The sequence below is a fragment of the Cervus elaphus genome, chromosome 24 (genome assembly GCF_910594005.1).
Source record: "Cervus elaphus chromosome 24, mCerEla1.1, whole genome shotgun sequence".
Lineage (NCBI taxonomy): Eukaryota > Metazoa > Chordata > Mammalia > Artiodactyla > Cervidae > Cervus > Cervus elaphus.
Genome location: NC_057838.1, coordinates 50,101,109 through 50,126,630, shown reverse-complemented (window position 1 = coordinate 50,126,630; position 25,522 = coordinate 50,101,109). Strand labels below are relative to the sequence as shown.

Genomic DNA, 25,522 nt, shown 5'->3' with positions numbered 1-25,522 from the left:
ACCAAAAGACTAGTCATAGCTAGACCAAGACCTACGTACAAGTCAGCGGACATGGCAACCGAACGTTTCTTGATCCCATCCCATCTCTGGCCTGGCCTAGAATTATTAGGTCCCCAGTTGACTTTAACAAATACAACCAATCATTATGTCCTGGCAAGGTAAATGCTGGAATCATTATTTGCTAATATAGCCCTTTAACAATCTACTTGTTCCTCTATTTTTGTCACTCATTACCAAGTCAAGAGTTGATAAACATCCTTTTAGTGCCCAATTCTTAAGTGTTTCTCCCTGGATGCATAACAACGAATTCATTACCACTGGTACACAATTTGCATTGTCAGACAGACAAAATTGAGAGAGGGAGGACACGGAATGTACAGAACACTGCAAATTTGACATGATCTTAACCTAATTCTCTAAGGAAACAAGAACTTTGGCAGGGTAAGTGATGGGGCTATAGTAGTTAATTAGGTCTCTCTCTCTTTTTTTTTTTTTTCCAGTCATGTCCTAAAGGCAGACAATGAGTATTTGCTGGATTGATTGGGTGTTTCACAAGGGAGAGAACATCGGATTCCAGAATGCGGACACAGTGAGTTTTGCACACAGAACTTCCACATTTATACACTTACACCACGGGTCAAGTTGGGTGTGGTTTTCAAATCACCCTATAGCAGCCAACAGGGTAACAATGAAAAGTAATTAATACCTTTGCAAACAAACAGGTCCCAAAGAACCATATCTTCTCAAGTAGGGTGGACTCAAAGTGCCTGTGGACGATTACTTGGTCATTAGTGACCACAGCCCTAAAACCTGAAAGGGGAGTGATAACAACCATCCTAGGTTTGGAGTAGCAAGATTGAACAAGATCTATAACAAACCAGGAGCCATCAGAGACAGTGGAACACTAACCTGCCATCAAGTTTGAAAAGCTACCAAGAGACAAGATACGTTCAAGGGGCAAGAAAGAGTTAAGCAAAATCTTGACGTTGCTTTATTCAATTCTTGTTTTACTTCCAATGCAATGAACAGTGGACAACAAACTGTTTAGCTTTCCTCTATTTAAAGAAGGTAGCCATCCTACAGAGCTCTTTCATAGAAAAACATTAGCCGCAGAGCAAAGTTAGGGCCAACACCAACTCTTGGAAGGATCTTAGTTGTCCTATGACATCCTATATTCAACATCCTTTTCTACAAAGACTGTTTCCTGAGCCCCTGTTCTTGAACTCATTTAGGTGGCCACAGCCGAGGAAGCTATCACATTTCAAGTGCTTTCAACTTTCAGCTTAAATACAGAGGTGGGCCACTATTTTCTGGTGCCTGTCAGGAAAGAGAAAGACTTCCCCAGGGAGGGATACCAAAATTTCAATTAAAAACTGGGGGCAGAAGGGGGTCTTACCTTCGATTTTGGCATACTCTGACAGTCGAGAATAGTTGACTAAAGCAGCTTGCTCTAGACATTTACGGATGACTGCTTTTACCTCCTCTTGTGGCACTGGGGTTACAATGTCTTTCATCAAGACCTACAGGTGGAAAAACAAGGTTCTTCAAATGGTTCAATGAAATGTGTTACCCATTCACACTTAAATAATTCAGTTTAAAATTAATTGTGAATGCCTCTTTGCAACTTAATATTGATCAAGCACCACGGTTAGAGACAAAATAAAAAATTCCAGTGCACAGTTAGGCTGTCAAAGCCTGTCCATGATTCATGGAAAGGTTAGGAGCATATCATCAATGTATCTTAACTATTTGAGAGACTGGCAGTTTTCTCATATTTATTCTGATATTTGATTAACGGTAAAAAAATCTTCTAAAAACGAGAAGCGAGGTAAAAATACGGTAAAAAAAATCTTCTAAAAACGAGGTCATTCAACCACAATATTTCATCACAATGATGTTCATGTCTCTGTGTACATGTCATCTGTCTTTTATTTTCATTCTTACCCTTTCCAAGAGTGAGAGGGTAGCTTTCAAAGCACCTTCAGGTCGACCAAATGGAAAGCAATACCTAAAACAGACAGAAAAATGTTCAGGTTGCTGAATCGATTGCATTTTAGCATGAAATATGCTATAACTTGATTCCTATGGCAACTCTCTCTGAGGAACAGAGAATGCTTTTTATTTTGTCACGTTGTGTTATGTTAATCTGAATTCACACCATATATGTGTGTATATAATGTATATATATGTGTATGTGTGAATAATGACTAAAGAGAGACTCTGCAAATGTCTGCAACAGAAAAGAATATTTCCAGTGATGACATAAGGTTCTGTTTAGATTTCTATTGTGAAGCAGAACCCTTTGTTAGCTCAATTATGACCTTATATATAATTATTGAGACTGGCATTAAGAAATAGTTTTAGTTGAAAGAAGCTAAACTTCAAACACACCTAAATCCCTGGAGGATTAAGATAGGAAATACAAGAGTGTATTTTGAGCAAATTCATGATTCTGCTAATTGTCTTGCCTTGATTGTAGTTTTTAATTGCTATTTGATCTTTTGTTACTGGCAATGTATCTTGCATAGAGTATACAACCAGTAAGGATTTATCCAGGGTTTTTTTTCTTTTTCTTTTTTTTTAATGTGTATCACACACAGATTTTTATTTATTTTTGCTGCACCACACGGTCCGTGGGATTTTAGTTCCCCAACCAGGGATTGAACCTGGGTCCATGGCAGTGAAAGCCCGTGTCTTACCCACTGTACCACCAGGGGAGTCCCTATCCAGGAGGTTTTTTGATGACACAGATAGTTCTGGAGACTATTTCGGGCAGTCATAAGCCTTTCAAGACACTGCCTCACAGTACAAAGGGAACAGGACAGCTTATGCAAAGAGGGCTTTGTTCTTTTAGCGGAAATAAAATGAACTTAAGATTTCTAAGTCTCCAGAATATTAGCGAACTCTTGTCTTATGCTATGCTATAACTTGATTCCTATGGCAACTCTCTCTGAGAGCTGGCTTTTTCATTCATTATTTCACGTTTTTCTTTTTTTAAGTATAGCTGGTTTTCAACATTGTAGTAGTATTAGGCGCACAGCAAAAGTGGTTCAGTTTTATATATATATATATATATTTTTTTTTTCCCTCAGATTCTTTTCACTTATAGGTTATTACAAAATATTGAGTTTAGTCCTCCATGCTATACAATAAGTCCTCATTCAGCTGTTTTTAAACATCCAGTGTGTCTCTGATAGATTTGTAGTTTTAGAAAATCAAGCCCTTAATAAGCCCTTAATTTGCCCCTCCCCGGGCTCATTCTCCTAAAAAGTCCTTTAGCCCCAGATCCTTACCTAAAATGTGTAATCTGATTTTCCAACAGAACTCGGAGCCTCTCCTTGATTTCTTCAAAACGTTCCTTTTCTTCAACAGTCACAGTTCCGATTCCATCCGGCCTGAAAGGAGACATGTCATGAGGTGATGGGAACCTCATATGCTGACACCATCAAATCAAATCTCTAGCAGGAGGAAACTGTCCATTTTAGAAGAACAACTACAGTGATCGATGTGACCTTAGGAGAAGTCCCACTTCTCGGCTGGTGACTAGAGGGGATGGGGTACGCTGAGGTTATCATTTGGAGACATTTGCAGAACGGTCGCTCATTTATTGTGAAATGGTAAAATGCACAAAGTGGTGGCTTGCAGGTTAAAGCAGCTTCTAGATCTGTTCTGTTTGGATCACAGCTTCTGAAAATTTTGAACTGCTTGTCAACATTTGTTTTTTTAATTAGGAAAGTTTTATTATACAATTCTCTTAGAAATGTGGACCAACTGGCATTAATTGGCAAGGGGCAGAAACAGCTTCTTCCTTGGCCGTGGCAGGTCACTCTTCTAGTCCACATTTCTACTTTACGTTACCTGAATCTCTTGCAGGCACTTAGGTTTGAGACTCCTGAATTACGCACACAAACTCCTATGAAAACCAGGTGCCCCGTAAGTGTCTATCTTTCCCAGAGCTCAATGCCGATAAATGACTCAATTTCCATAATTGCAGATGTGCAGATTAATTTAACCACTTATATAGTAACTAAAGAACAAATTACAAGACAGTGTAGAAACTATAAGACCTTTATGAAAGAAACTGAAGAAAACAGATGGAAATATCTTGTATATATGGACTAGGAGATTTAATATTGTTAACATATCTATACTGTTTAAGTCAGCTATATATTTTATGCAATCCCTATCAAAATTCCAATGGAATTTTTTTCACAGAAATTCTAAAATCTGTAAGGAACCACAGAAGCCCCAAATAACCAAAGCAATTCTGAGAAGGCAGAATAAAGTTGGAGGCATCGTGGTTCCTGAATTCAAACTATAAAATTGCAGTAATCAAACAGTATGGTACTGGCATAAAAACATATAGATCAATGGATCAGAGTTGAGAGCTGAGAAATAAACCTCGCACATATGGTCAAATAATACTTGACAAGGGAGCCAAGTGTAGTCAATGTGGAAAGGACAATTTCTTCAATAAATGGTATTGGGAAACTGGATGTTCACATACAAAAGAATGAAGTTGGGCCCTTATCTTAGAGCGCTCACAACAAAGAACTTGAAATGGACTAAAGACGTGAAACTGTAAAAATCCTAGCAGGAAATATAGGGAAAAGTTCCCTGATATTGGTCTTGGCAATGTTTTTTTTTGAATATGACACCAAAAGCACAAACAAAACAAAACAGACAAGACAAAAAAGTGACACTTTAGCAAACTAAAAAGCTTCTCTATAGCAAAATGTGTAGACAATCTATACAATGAAAGAAAATATTTGCAAACCATCTATGTGATAAGGGGTTACTATTCAAAATATAGAAGGGACTCATAAAAAAACAGCAAAGACCCAAATAACTTGATTAAAAATAGGCAGAGAACATAGACATTTTTCCAAAGAAGACATATAAATAGCCAGCAGGTACATGAAAAGATGTTTAAAATCATTAATCAACAAGGAAATACAAATCAAAACTATAATGAACTATCACCCCACACCTGTCAGAATAGCTGCTCTCAAAACAAAAAGACAACAAATAAATGCTGGTGAGTCTGTGGAGAAAAATGAACCCCTGAGCACTGCTGGTAGGAATGTAAACTGACACAGCCACTATGAAAAACAGTATGGAGGTTTTTCAAAAATTGAAAATAAAATTGCCATGTGATCTAATAATTCCACTTCTGGGTATATATCTGAAAAAAGGAAATCACTATCTTCAAGATACAACTGCACCTTGTATTAACTGCAGCATTATTTACAATAGCCAAGATAAGGAGAGAACCTAAGTTGGGTATTGACAATATTATCGACACAGGTGAATCAATAAAGGAAATGTGATATATACAAAGTAGAATATCATTCAGCCACAAAAAAGAAGGAAATACTGCTTTTGTGACCACATGGATGGACCTTGAGGGCATTATGCTAGGTGAGATAAATGAGACAGAGTAAGATATACAGTGATATGTGTATGATAAACATATATCACTTATATGTAGTATCAAAAGAAGCTGAACTCATAGAAAAAGAGAGTAGAATGGTGGTTGCCAGGGTGAGGGAGTGAGTGAAATGGGGAAATGTTGGTCACAGGGTAAAGCTATAAGAAGCTATAAGAAGAGTAAGTTTTGGGGATCTAATATATCCTATGGTGATTATAATGAACAGTACTGTATTACTTACTTGAAACTGTTAAAGTAGATTTTAAATGTTTCCAACACACACATAAGAGACACACAGACACACGCAGTAAGTGTATGAGGGGATGCAGGTGTTGATGAACCTTATTTCAGTAATCATTTTAAAATGTATACCTGTATCAAATCATCACATTGTACATCTTAAACTTACATGATATATGTCAATATCTCAATAAAAGCAGAAAAAACAACAAACCACATCGGCTATCTTTTGATCTTAGTGATCTGCTGCTCATTTAACAAAAAGGAATGACCCAGCATAAATAAGTGAACTTCAGTTTAGTCCCAGTATTCTCATGTTTCTGAATCACCAATAGGTTCACACACATTTTCCTTATTTCCTCTGGCCCATTCAAGTTGAGAATACAAAGGAAGGCTGCATATTTATAGCCCAAACTTATCTGTGCCAAATTAGACGTAGGATAATCTGACCCATTCAAAGTCTTCAGCTACCCAGATCTTGTAGTGACTTGTTTTGACTACTGGCTGAGCCAGTTTGCAGATTGGTGCGTCACCATGAAACTTCTATTGGAACATTCTTCAGTTTGCAAATGCAAGTCATCTTGAGACCAAACAAATGGTCTTATTTATAGGCCTTCTCAAGGATCCAGCAGAAGTTGGGAAAATCCTGTATACTAGACCAGTCTGACTGCACAAAAGACTTGGCAAATGATAGCAGTGTACCTCCTGTTAGGGGTTTATTGGTCAGCTTCCCTTCTTTTTAAGTACTAAAAATGCCTTATTTGAAAAAAGAAAAAACTTCCTCTCCCCCATTTTGTAGAAAATACCCCTAACAGTAAAATCCTACACTGTGCATTTATTGACACCCTCCTGAACTTAAGTAAATGCAAAATGGTAAATACCAGGTAGGCAGTTTGAATCTATACATGTGCCCTTACTTTTAAATTTTCAGAAAAATCTCAAATGTCACTTTATGAAATTTATTAAAAATTTTTTTTAAAAACATGAAATGCCCACAAATCTGTAGTTAAAACTCAGGATGAATTCATTGGCCCCACAAAATACATGTGACACTTTCTGTAGTAACATCTCATGTGTCTGTTATAACCTAAAACTTCCTCTGGCTATGGCTTTTGGATTTTGTTTACACAAAATTCAGCTCACTAATGCACTGAATACACATTTATACAGTTTTTGTGTGTGCATACCTGCAATCAATTTGGGAAAAGTTAAGCCATTTTAAGCATTTTGTTTCTTAGTGGGGAATTAAGCCAGAGAAAAATGCTATTAAATATAAGGCACAATTCAGAGAGGAGTTTATAGATCACTAGAAGAGCCTGAAAACCATTTCACAGAGGCAGCCAGAGATGTCTATGGCCATTACTAGGAAATAAACCTCTGTGTGAAGAATATCATTCCTTCCTTACCCAACAAGCCTTCTAAGGCAATTAGGCAATTAGAAAGCAGCTCTCAGATTTGTGTTTGAGATGATAAAAACTGAACATTTAGTATGTGCCTGGCTTTCCTGTAATTCTCACTATAAATGGCATTATAAACATAACATTTATGATGTTTTCCCCTTTTGTTTTAATGATTCACATTTATAATGATTAAATGTATCAAATGGCAGCTTCCATGTCTCCTTGGATTACTTTGTGAGCACTGTTAATCTCCCTATTCAAAAAAGGTAAACAATCAAAAATTGTCATCTTTTCTTAAATTTGCTTCTTAATCACCTATGGCAGTGTGAACACTTTCATTTTAAAATAAATGAAACAAACTAATCTGAGTCTGTAAGATGCACAGTGCAGAGTTCACCAACAAAAACAGGTGATAAAACATATCACGATTTAGACATCCAGCACACATTTATTTATAATTGCCAGAATTGCCCTGAAATGATGCTGGTAATGGGGGATGTTATTTTACAAATCGAGGGAGAGAAATGCAGGAATAATAAAATTTGTCTAAGATCACAGATTGTCACTCTTATCAGTTAAAAAGCAAAAATAACCTTGGCTGCATTGATTTCTCATAGTTTTTGAAAATTCTGTCAAACATCAATTTCTTTTCCATTGACCCCTATAATTCATCAATGTTAACTGTACAGGTTTACATGGATCTACTAACTGAAAAATCCTGTTCAATATTCTGGGGAACATGGTTCTCCCAGAAGCAATAAAATACTTTCCCTAGAACAGGGGCCACACGAGCCTATCTTAGAATCACACAGAAAGCCTGTGAGACCTCAGACTGTGGGTGTGTGGGGGTACGACTGGTTGGGGGGGGGACCTGAGAACTGGCCTTTCTAACAAGTTCCCTGATCCTGCTGGTTTGGAGAACCTTACTTTAAGAACCACTGCCTTAGAGAGCAAGAAAATATTTGGTGGGTGGCTGAATACATGAAAGGGTATTTTGGTTCAGGATTTCTCTTGGATTAGAGTGAATCTGGAACCAGAGATTTTCTCTAAGAAGTACACAGTCCACTTAACGAAGCTAGCAACCCCTTCCAAAAATGGCATTTGCACTGTTTCCAAGGTGCCATTCCAAGCAGTTCTGGTTGCAAAATAAACAGAAGAACTGTACTGGTGTCGCTCAGAAGCCACGCTTTGTTTCTGCGTTCTGGAAACATTTGGGGGTGATTCTATAATTGTCATAAAACTGGCTCTGCATCCTGTTCTGCTCTCAATACTTCTAACACTTAAGAAATCAAAAAGAATGAGAGAAGAGGAGGGCTGAAGCTGGATCTTTACACTCCTACCTAGCAAATCCCAGGCGGAGATGCTTCTTCACTCAGGACACATGTCTAGGAGCCTGAATCCTCCGTTCTCTTGGATCCTATTGCATTTTCTGCTGGTGTTTCTGTACGTCTTAGGGGCCACTGCCACTTCCTTAGGGCACCTAGATCTCCTCTGGAGGAATGCCCTTGGCTGCACCGTGCATAAACTGAGGTGCCTACTCTGTTGTCAATGCTGAAGGCTTCGGACAGGCCAGCTCCTCCCTTGGGTGGTCACTGGACATCTTAGTTGGACTATGAACTACACTCAGCCAACTGGACACTCTTTCCTGGAACTTCTACATCAAAGAAACAACGCAAAGATAAAAGAAACAGATGGGGTTTGCTCATGCGAGCAGCTGTGCCCTGCTCAGCCTGTCTCCCCATGTTCGTAGTTCTTAATCTGTGACTGTACCTTAGAACCAGGAGAGAGCCTTGCGAGGTCCCACCCTCGATCTCTGACTCAGAGTGTCCGCATCGAGGCCTACACATTGTCAGTTTAATGCCCTAAGTTATTCTAATGTGCAGGCAGGACGGCACATGGCTTTCATCCTGCTTCCCACTTCCCAGTCACTGCCTTGATCCCAGTTTTCCCCTCCCTTTCTTTGAGGTTCCTGGCATCATCCCAATAAAGTTTCTTTTGCTTAGATTATCCAGAGTTAGTTTTTGTTCCTTACATCGAACCGATGTACATGCATAAAGTACACATTCCCTCCTCTCCCGTGTGCTCAATTTTAGTAGAAATGTTGATGCCTTTGAATCTGGCTTTACAAACACACACACACAACAAGGAAATGTGATCCCTGGTCACTGGTTGCACCTAACTGCACACTGGCTAACCACTCACTTCTTGTGTATCATGATCCCGCAAACTTGAGACAATATGCAGGTCAATTGCAGTCATTTTTGGAGCCCTGTTGAAGACTGGAAGCTCTCCCACCTGCAGGCCATCGCTGGAGCCAGAAGTGGGTCTCTCGGGCCACGGCAGACTATATTGCATCTGACACAGCAGGCATCTCCGGAATCCACCTTTCAAGTTTTCGGCAAACCGTTTTCTCACTGTCCTTCACAAAGTTGACATTTTCGGCAGCACGATAGGAAAGATGTCACGTCGGCTGCTCTTCAAGTTATTGTCACAGTGGTTAGCACCAGTTCTGTCATCTTCACTCTCCTCACAGCCTCCCATCTTGAGCCATGTCACAAATAATAATACATCTAGAGTTGTGTTTTTCTCTTTTTTTTTTTAAATCAGATTAAAATGACCCTAACCCAGCTGCCCACACTTCAGAACTAGTACTGCAAATTCTTCTTCCTTTGCCCAAATGTTTCTGAGCTAGAGCTTGTTACTTAATATCTACTGTAGGATTAATCCAATATGATTAAGCATGAGGCTTTTAATGTGAGAACACTTTATCTTGATATTTGAAATTAAGTGCGAACAACTGAGGCAAAGAATTCAAACTACCTTGTGTTTTGTGAAAGTGAATTGACCTCTTTGAGACTGTTAAATTGCCGTTAAGACACCCAGGTGGGCACATGGAGTCCTAGCATTTAATTATTCTGCCAACAGGGTGCTCTATATTGAAAGCTGGGCCACAAAACCTCCATTTGGAAGGTAAGATATCTCTTCAAGAAGGTCAGGTTACTAAATTAATTTGAAACATATTGGATTAATTGATGGATGTGTTCTGATACTGCATCTATCTGGTAATCAAGTGCAGAATCCAGTGTGAAACGAAATGTGTGAATTCAACAAAAGGGGAAAGCGTGTCTGGTCCACCTCTCTGCATTCAGCCAGCTTTAAGCTCCAATCACTATCAACAAGGGGTAAAACTCCAGCTGAAGTGGGAATATACTTTCTCTCCAAATGCAAATGTCCACATATGCCGGTGCAGGCACCGTAAACACGATATATTCTCTCTCTCCAAATGGATGAATGCCTGCAGACCGCAGTATGGATCCATGAAAATGTCCTTAAACAAGCAAGATAACCGAATCCTGCTTGCTACAAAATTGTTCCAGCCCAGAAACATGAAAGCTGAAAGGGTCAGAGTGGAACAGAATATTTTAGTAGCCGTTCCTTGCAATGGTCCCTAAATAGAACATTCAGACTAAACACACACTCTTAACCTCTCTCTTTAAAAATTGACTTCTAGCAATTCTTAATCCTTACAACTTTCAAAATGACACTTTTGAATTTAATCTTATTGTGGAATATTTTCCTTTGTCTCTTTCAAGTGGTTAATAACTCCATGTTTAAGAACACCAAAGCAGCACATCTCAAAAGGAGGCATCCCCACTTGCTCATCTGGATGGTTTATATAATCTCTAGCTTAATTATAAATTGTAATTAGGACTCTCACATCCTATAGTCACTGCTTCATTATGAAAGCCCAGCCTTACCCTTTCCTTCTCCTCTCCCTCCAGCCCATGCCCTTTTCTAATTATGCCCTGATGCCCTGGGGCTCAGACACGCTGCTAAAACAAATACATCAAAGTGTTTGTATCACAAAGAGTAAGCTAGGAAGCAACAGCAATCAGTTTCTACAACATTACAAATGCATAGTGAAGATTCTTGAGACTGGTTTTAGTCAATTTGAGAAAGAGGTTAGACCAGGGCAAAAATACACAAGTCAGGTTTTTTGTGACTTGTTTACTGCTTTTTTAAACATGGAGCTAAAACCCAACAATATCAGAAGGTGTCTTTACTCTCTTATAAGGATGGGAGTGATAGAAGTCTCTCTCTCCTGAACAATCTCAGAATGTGTAAGTTATTGGCACAAGGACATTAATCAAAGTGGCTTAGGCTCTGCCCAGGTGCTGAGTGAAGCAAGAGCCCCAGAGATGATAAGAAAACTGATATAAAATGTATGTATTGTAGGAGAGTGCATATTTCTTTCTCCAGAGAAGGACCAATTTCTAAAATTTTTACTACAGACTTTTCTCTTTGAGGACTAAATGAAGAAATGAGTTTCTTTATTTCTAGACAAGCAAAGACACCAAGGTTTTAAATTCTACCTTGAATACGCTATGACCCTATATAGAGATTTCTGAGTGATTTAGAGGAGTAATATCAGTGGTCAGAGTTTTTGGGTATCACATCTACTCTAAAAAGGGTATGATATCTGAAAATATATTTTGTACCAATGAGCACAGCATAAAGACACAACAGTGGAATTTTGGAAGAAAAATGCACATTATTTGAATTTTTTGTTATGCACCAATGGGACAGATATCCAGCACATTTCATATAAGATTTTATGTTTGAATTGGAAAATCTGCTGTTCTCATGGGGCAAATTTCCTTCACGAAGAGAGTCACATGGGTTAAAAGATAGCATACAAGCTCTAGAGAGAATTTCTTCTTGGGATGCAGACTTTTACATGAAATATCTTTGGACTTTTTCCCTCCTCTCCTTCGTCCGATTAGGTGAGGCTGGATCATTAGGATTTAGAGAATGACGCAGACGCGTTTAAGGCCGACACCACATTCGGAGCTGAGAGGCCAACCAGCCAGGTGCTCCTGTCCACAAGTGAGATAAGGCCTGTGTCCGCATGTAACATGGGACCGGGGGTGTGAATGTCACTGTCAGCCCCCACCCACGCCTGCCTGCTACCGAACTGCTGCATTCACAGGCTGGTAAACACAGAACTACCCTGCTATCCTCTTTTCTCTCTTTTTTGGGGAGGGAGAGTTAGAAGCACCAGACATAATGTCCTAATGGCTGCATGTGCGTGTAACACAGAGAGAAAGGGAGGAAAGAAAGGAGGGAAGGAAATACTGGAGAAAAAAGGAAAAACTAAATACATATGCAAAATGACTCCTTTACTTTTAGGTAGGAATTCCCCCCACAATAACTAAAGGCAACCATGATATGACATGGATTGGGAGTAAGGGACCCATACTGAAGGCAAGGACATGGACAATAAAGCAAGTGCTGTGGTCCAGGGGAGAGAAGTTAGAGACGGGAACCCTGGCAGTGGTCCTGAAGATAAGGAGAAACAGGCCGACTTGAGAGATGTGAAAGCACTGGCAGGGCACAGTAACTAAATCCCTGTGATGCGCTGAGGAAGGAGACATCAAGGACTGCTCCCAAGGTTTTGTCTTGGGCAAATGGATGGGTGGAACCACTCACTGACTTAGAAACAGGAGTAGCAGGAGAAAAGTGAGCTCCATCTGAGTGCTCAGTGACTAAGCCACAGGGATCACATGGTTTCTGCACACAAGCAGCACCTTGGCTTCAAATCCATCTCCCCAAAGCATCCTTGGACACATTTTCAGAGATTTTTAGGACTCATGCCCTCTTGCATCTGCTTACAGACGCATTAATCTATGCAGCCTACTTTGGATTGGGGCGGTTGGCATTATGGATTTTTTAATTGCTGATACAATGTACTTTCTCCGCAGGCCATATGTGAAGAGCAGCACTGGCATTCAAGAAATGTTAAATAATAATGTAAATGAGAAAAATTTCCAATCCCAATAATAAAGGGATCCAAGGAACATTGATGCAACTTGCAATCATCGGAGCTGTTTGATTGCCTTGTCACTGTGGGACAGTGACCAAAGTGATGTTAATCTAAATGTCATCTAGAAAGAAGACTAAAAATATTATGGTGAAAATTAAGTACAGCAACCTTAGGAGCTGATTTAAAAATTAGAAGATATAGTGATTTACATCTGTGGGTTTGATGATCGCCAAGAGCAACCAGCTGAACATACTCACATTTTCCTTTTCTTTCCCCTCTCTCTTTGCAAAAATGGGCTCAGTTTTAAAGAGCTAGTTCATACTAGTGTTCCCTCAATCAATGGTTCTTAAATGCTGCTACACATAAGGGTTTAAAACCAAGATGCTTAGGTCATATCCTAGACTAAATCAGAACCACTGCTGGTGGGGCTAAGGCATCAAAATTTTTTAGGCTCTTGAAGTGATTCCAATGTGCAGCTAAGTTTGACCACCAAGGTCTTGAATAAGTAGGATCTGAAGACCAAATGCCTCAGAAATACCTGGGGAGGAAATGATTAAAAAGGGTAGATGCCTGGCACAATCGAAGACTTGCTGAACCAAATTACTTGAAGACGGGACCTCATTCTCTCCATTTTTACAAACTTCCCATGTGATGTCTGTGACAACCCCTGCACAAGCTGAACATCAGTGTCAAGCCTTTAGACACAGACTATGCCTGTATAAAAGGAACCAAAATCCAAATAAAAAGGAGAGATTCCGTCCCAACACCTGGAAGTTTGATGTTTTGGGTTCTGTTTGCATGGGGCTGCTCCCTGTACTGCAGGATCTTTAGAAACATCACAGGCCTCCACCCACCAGAGGACAACAGCAGCACAAAGCGAGAATTGAAACGGCCCCAGACATCGCCAAGTGTCCCTTGGGGAAGAGACCACCCCAAGTCAAGAATCTCAAAGATTCCAGACATGTCGATGGTTCCACTATCTTCCACTGCGTGGCATCATGAACAGAGAAACTCTGGATTAGATGTTCTGGATTCAAGTAGGCATAGTGTTAGGCTTCCCAGGTGGCACAGTGGTAAAGAATCTGCCTGCCAATGCAGGAGATGTGGGTTTGATCCCTGGGTCGGGAAGATCCCCTGGAGAAGGAAATGGCAACCCAGTCTAGTAGTCTTTCCTAGGAAATCCCATAGTCAGAGGAGTCCTGCGGGCTTCAGTCCCTGGGGCTGCGAAAGTGAGAGCCGTAACTTAGCGACTGACAACAGTAACAGCCATGGTGTCTCACAACGACGCAGCACAGGCTTCAGAGAAGATGGGATAAACTCAGTCACCAGCACCTGAGTGATCACTAATGATGTCTAGCTGCAGCAGGGCTGGGCTCTGCCTCCATGTTTGGGGCTGCTGAGTTATTAATAGGTAAAAAAAATTAATAACTGGACAAAAAGCTACTTTTTACCTAAAGTTGGTTGTGAGATGACAATAGGAATGGAATCTATTGTTGAGTTAAATTCAGTTAGAGGGCAGTTTGTTTCCATGGGTCATGAGTTCCTTCTTACTGTGAGTCAAAGAAGAGATAACCTGTCCACATGCAAACAGTGTTCATCCTGGTGAGAGAGGTAGGAAAATATTTTCCAGTGTTAATTGGTGCTCAAAGGAACCTCTCCTCTAGGTGGCCCTAAGCTCCAGATACACTCTTTTTCTACAAGGTCAAAATCACCAGGTGGGCCAGACTAACTGTGGACATCTTCAGGACAAAAATGGAAAATTTTAATTAATCTTTTAAATTAATTTCTTTAATTAATTCAGACAGCTGCTACAGTAGGTCACCTGGAAATGTTGAAACTCATATTCAATGGGCTGAATTTGCATCTCACACCACACAGAGTGCTAATGCTGGGCAGGTAATAAGGCAGAGAAGTTACGAATCCAAGCTCCAAAGAGAGAACAATCATGTTTGCTATGTGAACCATGTTCACTGAAGACAGTGACTGAATTTATCTGAGCCTCAAACCCTTCATCTGTTAGGTGACAGTAATAATAATACAGATCTCACAGTGAAGCATTAAGGATAAAATGAGATAATATATGTAAATAGCACTTCACACAGTACTTTGCATATAGAAAACACATTAAATGGTGATAAGTATCCTTATTTTAATTACACTTTTTTTTATGAAATCTAACAATGGTCTATTTAATTTAATATAGCCCATGGAAGATAATTTTAGAGGTTTATGGAGTATAACAGATGCTATAATTCTATGTGCTTATTTTGCAGATGAGAAAACTGAGGCACCGAAATGAGATATGACCATCTTAGATTTATTGAGAACAGGCTCTAACACTCAGATCTTTAGAATCTACATACAGTGCTGATGTGGTACAAAGAAGAACTTTAGACTCAGAATATTTGGGTTTGCCACCTAAATTTTCAGACATTCAGTTTCATCATCTGCAAAATGGGTATAAAAGCACCTGACCTGAAATGTTACAGCAAGTGACATGTACGGAGACAGCAATACGTTAAAAGCATTTTGTAGACCGCAGAATACCACACTTAAGTACAGATATTTAAGATTATGATTTTTTCTTCCTTAAAAAAATAGCAAATATAGACCCTTATGTGTATAAGCCTCAAAGTACCACTCACAATCTTTCCTGGTAGTTTTTCATGGCACAGGAAACAGGTCAGGCTCCAGGAAGTGCAGCCATTTGCTCTCTGCTCCACTTCAGTGCCGAGCATGCCAAAACCAGCACCTTGGACAGCAGCCAAAGAAGCCTCCTTTTCATGCACCTATAATACTCTGCATTTTCTTACCGACTGCAAGCTACTTCTGCCCTGCACTCTGACCCACACAGGGAAACACAAAAACTCCACTCCTCTCTGTGTACACTGCAAGTTCAGAAGGTGGGTGTTGCCATGAAATCGGGGCTTTCTTTGACCTTCACTATTAGACTGGCATACAATGATCCACTGCCTGCTTCATTTCCTAGGAAGTGAAACTGGCCTTTTCATTTGGTCTGCCTACAGCGAACTGTATGAATGTGAGGACTTAGAAAGTTTCAACTGAGCAAATCCACAGTGAAGCACAGAGCAGACAGAGCTCCCTGCAAACTTTGCGTCCTTGGGCAATGCCAGGGTCAGAGCATCCATTCCAAACCTCACCACGAACTTTAAACTGTCAGTGCTAATTTGGGGCGAGATAGGGAGGATGAAGAAGGACATAGGGATAATGCTGGATATAACTGTAGACCTACTTCATTTTCTTTAAAAGGGAATAAAAGCCACCGATTCGCCATTTTACCAATTCACAAAGAATATGTAAAAGACACATGAAACAAGAGAGGATAAACATAATTTTAGAACTTAAAAGTATTTTCAAGGTGACTTCATCATATAAATGATTCTATGAGGAGTCATTAATTTGGTGACAGACATTACTTCGTGCATTATAAACAATTATTTGAAAATGGATTACTTTCATGCAATAAATGTAGAACTGAGAGGGTCTGCTGAAAATGATGGACCTACTAGAAACGTATAAACTCATTTTATGCCAACCCATTTTATTTGCTCCTTAACCATAATTTCAAAATTATAAATCATGGGTTGCTTATTATGAGTGACTTGTTAAGCTACCAGGCCCCTAACTAGATGCCACTAAAAAAAGCAATCTGACTCATGCTTCTGTTTACATATTGCTCGATTAGTTTTTTTCAATATGAACATGCTTTAAGAGTCACTAAATACCCGATTCAAATTCAGTCCTAATACATGATATTTTTGTCCATTGCTAGCGTGGTTTTTTAAAGTGCACCTTCAAACAGAGACTTCAGGAATACACAAAGCTTGCTGTTTGTTAAGGCTGAGATTCAGCATAGATGGGGGAGAGGGAAAGGTCACAGACATCCCAAAACACAAGCCAATACACACGAAACATCTTACCTTTTAGGCTCTGGATTTGCCTGGGTTTTGGGATTTTTTCTTTTTTTGGATTCCTTTTTGGTATCTTTTTTAGCCTCTGGTTCAGATGGGGAGGGAGTTTTGCTCCCTTCAGGGTCTGTGTTTGGTGGCAGCCCACCAAGGTACGCATGCATTTGTTGACTTTGGAGAGGGGGTGGTCGCATGGAGCATGCACAGAGTGTGGCCAGCCATGGGAGAATCAAGAGCACACATACATGCACAAACAAAAGAAAGAAAAAGAAGGATGCATCAAACAGCAAGAGCAAATGCATTCAAACTAAAATAATAAGCAAAAAAAAAAAAAAAAGATGCAAACTTGCATAAGGAAAATCAGAACTGAAAAGAAAATAAGAAATCCAAAACTGTTTCCATGACAAGATGTATAAACCTAACTGTGAATCAAGTGGCAGTCTTACAATATGAAATCCAGACAATGTGTATCATAATTCATGATGATGTTTACCAGGGAGTTTACAAAAACACTTCATTATTTTATAACACTTCCTTATTCAGTAACATATGTAGAATACAGTGTGACAACCCAGAGAATATAATGCAACTTCTCTCTCTCTCTCTTTAAAGAATTCAGTCCAAGAGGCTGTAACAGATAGTCATCAAAGTGTACATATTTATAAAAAGCAGAATTATGCAGAGATAGTCCCCAGGTATCAGAGTTTTCATGAATATCTTTTATGCAAATGAAAGGTCATGTGCTGGGCTAGCAAACCTGGTAACAATGGGAGGTGATGAAAATCTTGTTGCCTGTTAAATATTCAAACCTACAGTGCTATTGTTACCCAGCTCTAAATGTTGAAGTTGCATCTCATAAAATCTACCAGCACTAGAGAGAGGAAAAGCACAAAACCAACCCCACAGATATTCCAGAGTTGTATAGCTTGCAAAGATGACTGACACAGTTCTGATTTAAAAGAAAAAGTTGTCAATTCTGGATTCTCTCATGTAAGACTTTCCCCAGAGCAGCAAGCTTTTCAACTGCAGGCTCGGTTTCTGAAGCCACCTAGTTTTCCCTGGGTGTGCCTTCCCCGGCTATTGGTAGGGGTTCGCGGGGTAATGGAGGCTTCTCTTTATAGTAATGTGAGGCTACACACACTGAGATAGTAAACTGGCTGTGGCAGTGCAGAAATTTACTCCAGGTCTTCAGAGCCAAATGGTACCTTTCTTAAGTTATTTACTGCTTTTTGCATTATTGAGAACATGGATCTTTTCCTCCAGGAGCTGGGCAATGTCTAAAGAAAGAAAGTACTTAGTATGAAGTTAGGAGAGCTGGTGTTCTGGTCTTGTCTGTAAAACCTATAAACCGAAGGGGTTGACTCCACCATGATCTCTGAAGTTCCTCCCAGCTCTCTGGTTAAATTTAAAGTGCCATGATTATCTACGTCTCCTAGCATCACCTTGCTTGCTTCAGCCCTTGAGTTTCCTCTGCTGAGCATTTGTACATGCTCCTCCTTTCTCCCAGGACCACTCAACTCCAACTTCAGTACTCGGGCCAAGCATCACTTCCTCAGGGAGACTCTCCCAGCGTCCTGCCACCCCATCTGAATCATGGTCCTTCATTAAATGCTACCATGGGATTTCATCCCTGTTTCTCGAAGAATTTCTCTGTAACTCTGCCTTTGCTTAATGTCTAGTTTTTGCTCACCATGTACGCGGAAGGTGTACCAGAGTTCCTGACCTTCAGTAAGTAGCCATTTTTTTAATGAAATAAATGATAACAACAACAAAGACAGATATTTATTGAGCCCTTGCCATGTTCCAGGCATTGTGCTGAACTTTTTATATCCACGTACATTCTCTCAACAATCCCATGAAGATTCTATCTTCCCTGTTTTACAGATGAGAAGACAGAGGCAGAGAGGGTTTAACTGCTACCCAGGCAATGCTAGCAAATGGAGCAGCTATTATCTGAGTCTAGACTGTTCTAACTTCAGAGACCACTCTAGAAGTCCTATTTGCTGTTTCTGTTGAGACTCAAGAAGGGAGAAGAAAGTCAGACCTGTGTGTACGTTCTTTGTGTTTGGGTGGCTGGTGTGTGTGCCCCCACATGTCTGTCCTACTGAGCGAATAGGAATGGGGAGACTTAGAGAGGACAGCAAGGGCAGGACCAGCTGTGAACCACTGCCAGCACCTTAAACATCTTTTTAAAAGGAATACCCCCGGACACGTGCCTACCTGTTCCCGTGGACGTGGGACGCACAGAAGGCGAAGCTATAGTGCAGGAGGGTTGGGTCGATCATGGCGCCGTTTTCTGCCCGTTCGAGCAGGTCTCGGAGGTAGCACAGATGGCGATGGCAGCCTCGGACCCCGTTCCGGGCGCAGTACTCGTCTAGTACAAACACCTGGCCAGGACTGAACCAGCCCTGATTGGAATAAAGGAGAGACCGTCTTTCAAATACAGGTTGGGTGTAGCTGGGGGAGAGCTCTACAGCTGGGGGTGACTGCAGAAGGGGGTTAAGAACAGCCAGAGCCAGCACCTCCTGATCGCTCACTGAGCACAGTCACTCTGTCAACACCGTGAGAGCGAGCTGGGTTAGTCCTCACCAGAGCCTGTGCGGGAGGGGCTGCTCTCCCTGTCGGGTGGATGGGGAACCTGAGCCCAGGGAGTACATGGAGCTTCCCTAGTGTCCCACAGCTAGTAATGATGGAGTATGGATCAGCAGAGGGCAAGATTCCAGAAACAAGAGTCTCACCCACTGCTTTAACACTGAACCGTAAACCCTAAGAGCACTGCGGTGGGGCCAGGGCCAAGTCTCGGTTGCTGATAAGAGAAAATATTAACATTAATGCCTTAAGTTGGTACAGTGCTTTACCCTTGACAAGAGCTTTTAGTTGAGCCCATGACAACCTCGAGAAGTCTACAGGGCAGCTTTATCTTTATTTCACACATGAGGAAACGAAAATAAGAGCTCATGGATAATACAAAACAGCCAGGACCCAAACCCAGCTCTGTCGTTCTCCATGTCTTCTGTATTTTTAATACTCTGGAGCATTAACAAATACTGGGATTGATCTACATTCATGCCAGGACTTCATAAATCCTTTCACTTTGGAAGAAAAAAAAAAATTTTTTTTAAGATTTTAAAATGAAGATAATAACAGAACTTTCCAAAAAGAACATGACTTTAAGTTCTCAAGCTGTGAATCATATAGGAGTCAACTAAACTGAGAGGAGCTTCCTGTGCCCAGGCTGAGTGTTTTATATTCTCCCTGGCAGTTATTTGTTTTCTTATTATGTATTTGCGTGCTGCAGGACCACACAAAACTCTGCTCTAAAAAAGAATCGGGCTGGAATCTCTGATGCAGAGCACATTAGGAGGTGACATGGTATAGAAACTGCTGCCTCCACCAAGCACTGAAGAAAAAAGATGCTCAGTAAGGCCCAGCGACTTGCTGCTCAAAGTCACTCTTGGGACAAGCCTATAATGAAATCACTTCTTTCAGTCTGAGTACTTTTCTGAAGCCAGAAATAAAAATTGAGGTGGTACTTTGTAAGCTGGGAATTTAGGATGATCTTAAATATAAACCTAATTTTACTTTGAGGGTCTTCTCTGAGTCATCTTTTGAATATACCTCTCCATCCTGGGAGAGAAAAGGCAAAAGGAGAAAGTGACTGGGTGGCAGGTAGAGGCCACAGAAGTGCAGCGAGGGAGGCCCCCGCAACACTCGGATCTTGTGCTAGGGATCCGGGGAATCTTCGATTGACAACATGCAGCTCAGCAATGCATCCGACGAAAGACGGCATCTTTCCTATTTCAAATGATAAGTTACTGCAGAGGGCGGGAGAGTAGTCGAGGCAGTGGGCTGCCCCTATAGGCAACTTCTTTGCCACTCCATCTGCTACCCCAAATGCTAAATCTTAGAAACAACACTGCTGTGAAAGATTAAAATATATTTTCTACGACTCAGATGACACCAAGTCTTTTGTAGATGCCAAAATAGCTGCTTTGAAAAGAGTTGAAGAAATATCAATTAGGAGCTCAGTCGAAGACACAGAAAAATTTATGTATCCCTGCTGGTCGGTCTCCAAAACTGACTGGAAAAAAAGACTGTAATAATGAGAAAATGGAATGTATGGAGGCAGGAGATGAGGTCCTCTTAATGGTTCTTATTTTCTGAAATTGGGGGATGACGATTAATACATACAGGTATGCAAATAGGGAAGGAAACTATTTTACACTATTCACAATTAATTTGGGGTTTTTAGGCCTGAATATGACTATCAGGAAGCAAGCTTCAAAATTTCATTTCTGGTTTAATTTTTTAGAGGGCATTCACTCCTCAGTGATGAATTTCTTAGTGAAAAAGAAAACTGTTTGAAGAAAGTACGATTTGAAAAAAGTCTTGAAAATAATATGTCTCAAAAACATTCCTCAAGAGACTAGGAATTATATATAAAAGGAAACAATTTAAGTTCAGAGGCAAATTCTTACAAGTTTCATGAACACAATTTATAATTATGTGAATAATTACACAATCACAGGAAACACATTTGAGAAAAACTGCCTTGCAATGCAAGGTAAGCCTTTTTTTTTTTTTTTTTTAAGTCAAAATGATGTATTCCTTTTCAGTTTGGCAAAGTTCAGACTTCTGATAACGTGATTCTAAACCTGAGATAATCAGTGAATCTTTTATGAGACAAAGATTAATAAATTATTCCACATGATCTTCTGTTTTTTAGACTATTTTATCTGTCATTTTAATATTTTGGCTTCTGACAAAGAACAAAAAAAAGGAATTTAAAAGAAAAATTGGAACAGATTTAGGAGAAAGCCATGTCATTTAAAGAAAAAAAATCCAGATTTTCATTATATTTATGTTGATATCAATAAAATGTTAACCTGAGTTAATTAATATTAACAATATACAGATACATTCATCTTAGTATGTGGAGTCAGAGATGAGGCTTTTCCTCTGTGTAAAGCCATTGCACCCTTTCCCCTCACCTTTCCCATCTATAAAGTGGGATCAATAGTCTATCTTTAAGAAATAACAATTTCTGGTTTGCAGAAGAAAATAAATTGAGTCTCTTTTAAATTGCATAGTATAAAGCCCAGAATGTATCTTCAGAAATCCAATAAAGACATAATAGCAGTCCTTTGCATTTAAATGATTTAAATCTAGGCTTAAAACAGGATTTTAAGAAATACCCATGCTCTTGTGGGAGAGTTGGACTTCTAACCATCTTAAGCACCATAAAAAAATTCCCTCCAAGGGTATAAAAGTGGTTTGAATACTATGTAGGGAAAAAAGCCACCCAAACAAACAAACCCAAACCCATTTAGCTTATGAAAGGGGAAGTGAACTTTATTGACAAACCATTTTAATCTTTAAAAATATAAACAAAAGGATCTATTCATTTGAGACAGGAGCACAGGGTCTTATTATCTGGAATGAGGTGGGAGGGGGATCTTGAAGACTAAGAAACCAAGGCAATTTTTGCAAGTTCTCTACAAGTAGGTGCCAAACTCGATTATCCTCTTGAGAATATTTCTCATGTAGCAGCTGAAAAGGGGGAAGCTTAGATAGGGAGGCTGGGGAATTGGATCTGTCTCTACTGATAACTTCCTCCCGCTCTGTCTTCTTTCTTTGGTAAGGAAAACTATCTCAACCCAGGAAATCAAGAACACATTTATAATTGTTAAAGAGGTTCCGTAATGGGGAGAAGAGCTTCTGACACAAAGGTAGAGAAATATTTTATCTTTCAAAATGTTATTGCGTTTAAATTGCTGTAGACCAAAGAATATACTTGCCAGGCAAGAATAGGAATCATTAAGTCTGTGATCCAAAGTTAGGCGTTGCACCATCTCAAAGAGGGAAGCGTGGTCAAAGTTACAGGGGTTGGAAGAGATAAATTCATCCATGCCATGTTTTTGAGCTCTATCTGCGTCTGTTCATTTATACATGTAGAGAGAGACACAATTTAGAGAAACATCGCATTTTCTTTGACATTTCAAATACACAGGAATTCACTAAGCATTACGAACGCTAGCTGTTTCCCCGTCGCCGCCCACCAACATCCCCAAGATACTCTTTTTACCTCCCATTGTCAACTTGCATCACTTACTGGTGAGTTTATTGCATTTCGGCAAAAATATATTGGCATCAACATGTTTATCAAATGATCTCAACTCTAGTGCATTTATGTTGTTCTTGAAAAACTAAGCACACGACCGTAACTTCGCCTGTGTTTCACCAAACACTGAAAGCAGATCGGATCTTTGCTTATAAAAGCCTATTTAGCTTTTCGATTTTTAATAGATTCTGCCATTCCAGTGGTTATGTCTAGAGCAATTTCTCTACAATTACTGGGATCATCTGGAAAAAAAGGGTTATGCTGATTCTCAGCCAAGTGACAATATTAGTATCCTCCCCTTTCAAATCCCCGTGGCCAATTTGGTTGCACAAAAGGTTTGGGTCCCCATCCTCCAAAATTAAAACAAAATAATAACAAAAGATTTCCACTGAAACCTGGAGAATAAGTTCACTGGGAATTTAGTTAGTGATAGCAAAGGACACTGCCTGAGATAGTGTGCTTACTCAGTTAGCAAAGCTTATGAAAGACAAACAAATTTACTCAGCAAGGGCTATGATCTGCCATTTATTGTGAATTAATAGTCTCAATGTATTCACACTTTTCCTTACAGGGTGAAGGCTGCAGGCAAAACCTCCTAAGGGCTAACTAATTAATCTCAATATGTGTAACTAAAATAGTCTATATTCAATCGGCAAAATAACTCAGAGAATTCAACTCAAGCGAGACCAAGCAAATCTTGGAAGAGGAGGGAATGAAGGTCCTAGAAATTAGATCACTCCATCTCATATTTACTCACTCTCCTGAAATGCTGCAGGGAAAAAGAATCTTAAATCAAGCAAGAGTGTATTCATCTCCTTGCGTGCAACATTCTACTCGAATACAGGCACCTGCCAGGGACCAGCAATGCTGTCAGGACATGCAGAGAATGGATTTCTGACTAGAGAAGGTGTTTGAATAATATTTTCAAACGTGGCCTTCATCCCAGGCAGCCTTTTTTTTTCCTTCCCTGCTTGGGGGCTGACTGAAAATGGGGTATAGTTACAGTGTAATATTAAGATAATGATTTTCCCTTGTATTATTAATGTGTATCATTTCAATCTAAACGCATGGTATGTCAGATGTATGCCTTCTTCCTATTAGCTTTTTAAATCTTCAGTCATCTTTCAGAGAGGGAGCAAGTGGTCAGTGTTTGAACAGGATGTGTTGTTTATGCCCAAGACACACGAAAGCAACAGTTTCCAGAAGGCAAGTCAAAGAATGTGTGTTTTAATAGCCAATTTGCTCCTTTCAGAGGATAAAATATGAGATTTTGGAAGGGCTATCACATGCGCAGGAATTTTATTAGAGAACCTGCCTCTTTGCTGGGTCAGCTGCCTGAGATTTGTCTTCAGGAAAGTGCTTTCAATTCGGAGGCTAGGTGCTTAATCTTTGAGCATCTTTTGTCTGGTAATGTGGTCTCCAAGCTGTATTTCTCTTTCGACTCGGGATGGCTGGAAAGAGAGGTGGCCAGGAAGTTAGTTCTGGGGAAAAAGCTAGGTGTTTCTGCGGGGTGGGGTGGGGTGTGTGTGTGTGTGTTTCCCGTGGCCCAAGGCAAGTGGTTTGAACCTGCTCCAACTTTAGGTGTCTTCCTGCAAGATGATACTCCTGTAACCCATGTGGTACCGCTCCATCACCTAGGACAAATCTGTTCTTTTAGCCCCATCGTGTCAGTCCCTGGAGAAACTAACAGTGGGGTACACACCCACTGCTTGTCCTGTTTCATCCTCATAAAAAGCCTCATTCACGCTGTGCCTCCCAATTTCTAGCAGATAGATGAGGTGAGTTTCAGCCAGCACCAGCTTCCTGCTCTCAGATTTCCCAGAGGAGGCTGCAGGTTGACTAACTGGTCAGGCCATTCACCTTACCAGCTTGGCTCTGCCGTTTTACTGCTCTTCAATTATGATGACGCAAATGGTCACTCAGCTAGAGAGAAGAGGACTCTCTTTCGTGGCTGTTAAAAATATAGCCCGTGTTTCAAGTCTCTTACTCTTTAACTGCTGAGCCTCTAGAAAACTTGGTGATGAACTATTTTGCTTGGCTGCCAGTTCAGGAAATGGATCTGCAAAGAGAGCTTGGCTCCTCCGTGGAGACCCGGGTACAGACCCACCCTCCCGCCTCCCCCATCCATCATCACAAGACAGCTTCACCACGCTAATTCTTGGCTTAGACTTCATAGAAAGAACAATTTCATTTTTACTGACAATTTAAAGCAGGCTTTAAAATAGGCTTAAAATCCGCCTGTTTTCCTTTTCTGAAAGTAATCCTATCAACATAAAGATTGCTGTTTCCCTTCTTCCCCTTTTGTCTCTTGTCAGTTCACATGGTGAATGAGCCTGGGAGGAGGTCTGGACCCTCCCGTGAGCTCCGGTTTTAAAGAAGTGCGGGATACTGGTGGAGGTGTCGATCTGTCTGAGCCTCAGTTTCCTCATGTGTAAAATGAGCCGAACTTTCAGTTCCCTTTCTGCTGTCACTGTCATTTAATCATTCTTAAGGTCCCTTTCACACCTTCCATGTGCGTGGGATGGAGTTTAATGCAGTGGGAATTTCCAGCAAGTAAGCCGAGCAGCCCCTGGATTT

General features: G+C 40.2%; 1 protein-coding gene across 11 annotated transcripts in view; it reads right to left on the bottom strand.

Moving 5' to 3' along the window:
* The window catches only part of CADPS (calcium dependent secretion activator), a 473,148-nt gene that overhangs the window by 114,896 nt on the left and 332,730 nt on the right, over window positions 1-25,522 (bottom strand). For 9 of the 11 annotated variants that reach the window (XM_043886641.1, XM_043886639.1, XM_043886642.1 and 6 more), the window contains 5 exons: window positions 22,623-22,759; window positions 19,045-19,232; window positions 3,294-3,395; window positions 1,945-2,008; window positions 1,397-1,520 (listed from right to left, as the gene is read on the bottom strand). In XM_043886641.1, coding sequence (XP_043742576.1) covers window positions 1,397-1,520; window positions 1,945-2,008; window positions 3,294-3,395; window positions 19,045-19,232; window positions 22,623-22,759 — 615 coding nt within the window. Of the gene's footprint in view, window positions 1-1,396; window positions 1,521-1,944; window positions 2,009-3,293; window positions 3,396-16,836; window positions 16,996-19,044; window positions 19,233-22,622; window positions 22,760-25,522 lie in introns of all 11 variants that reach the window. The other 2 variants (XM_043886632.1, XM_043886637.1) reach the window with 1 other exon arrangement.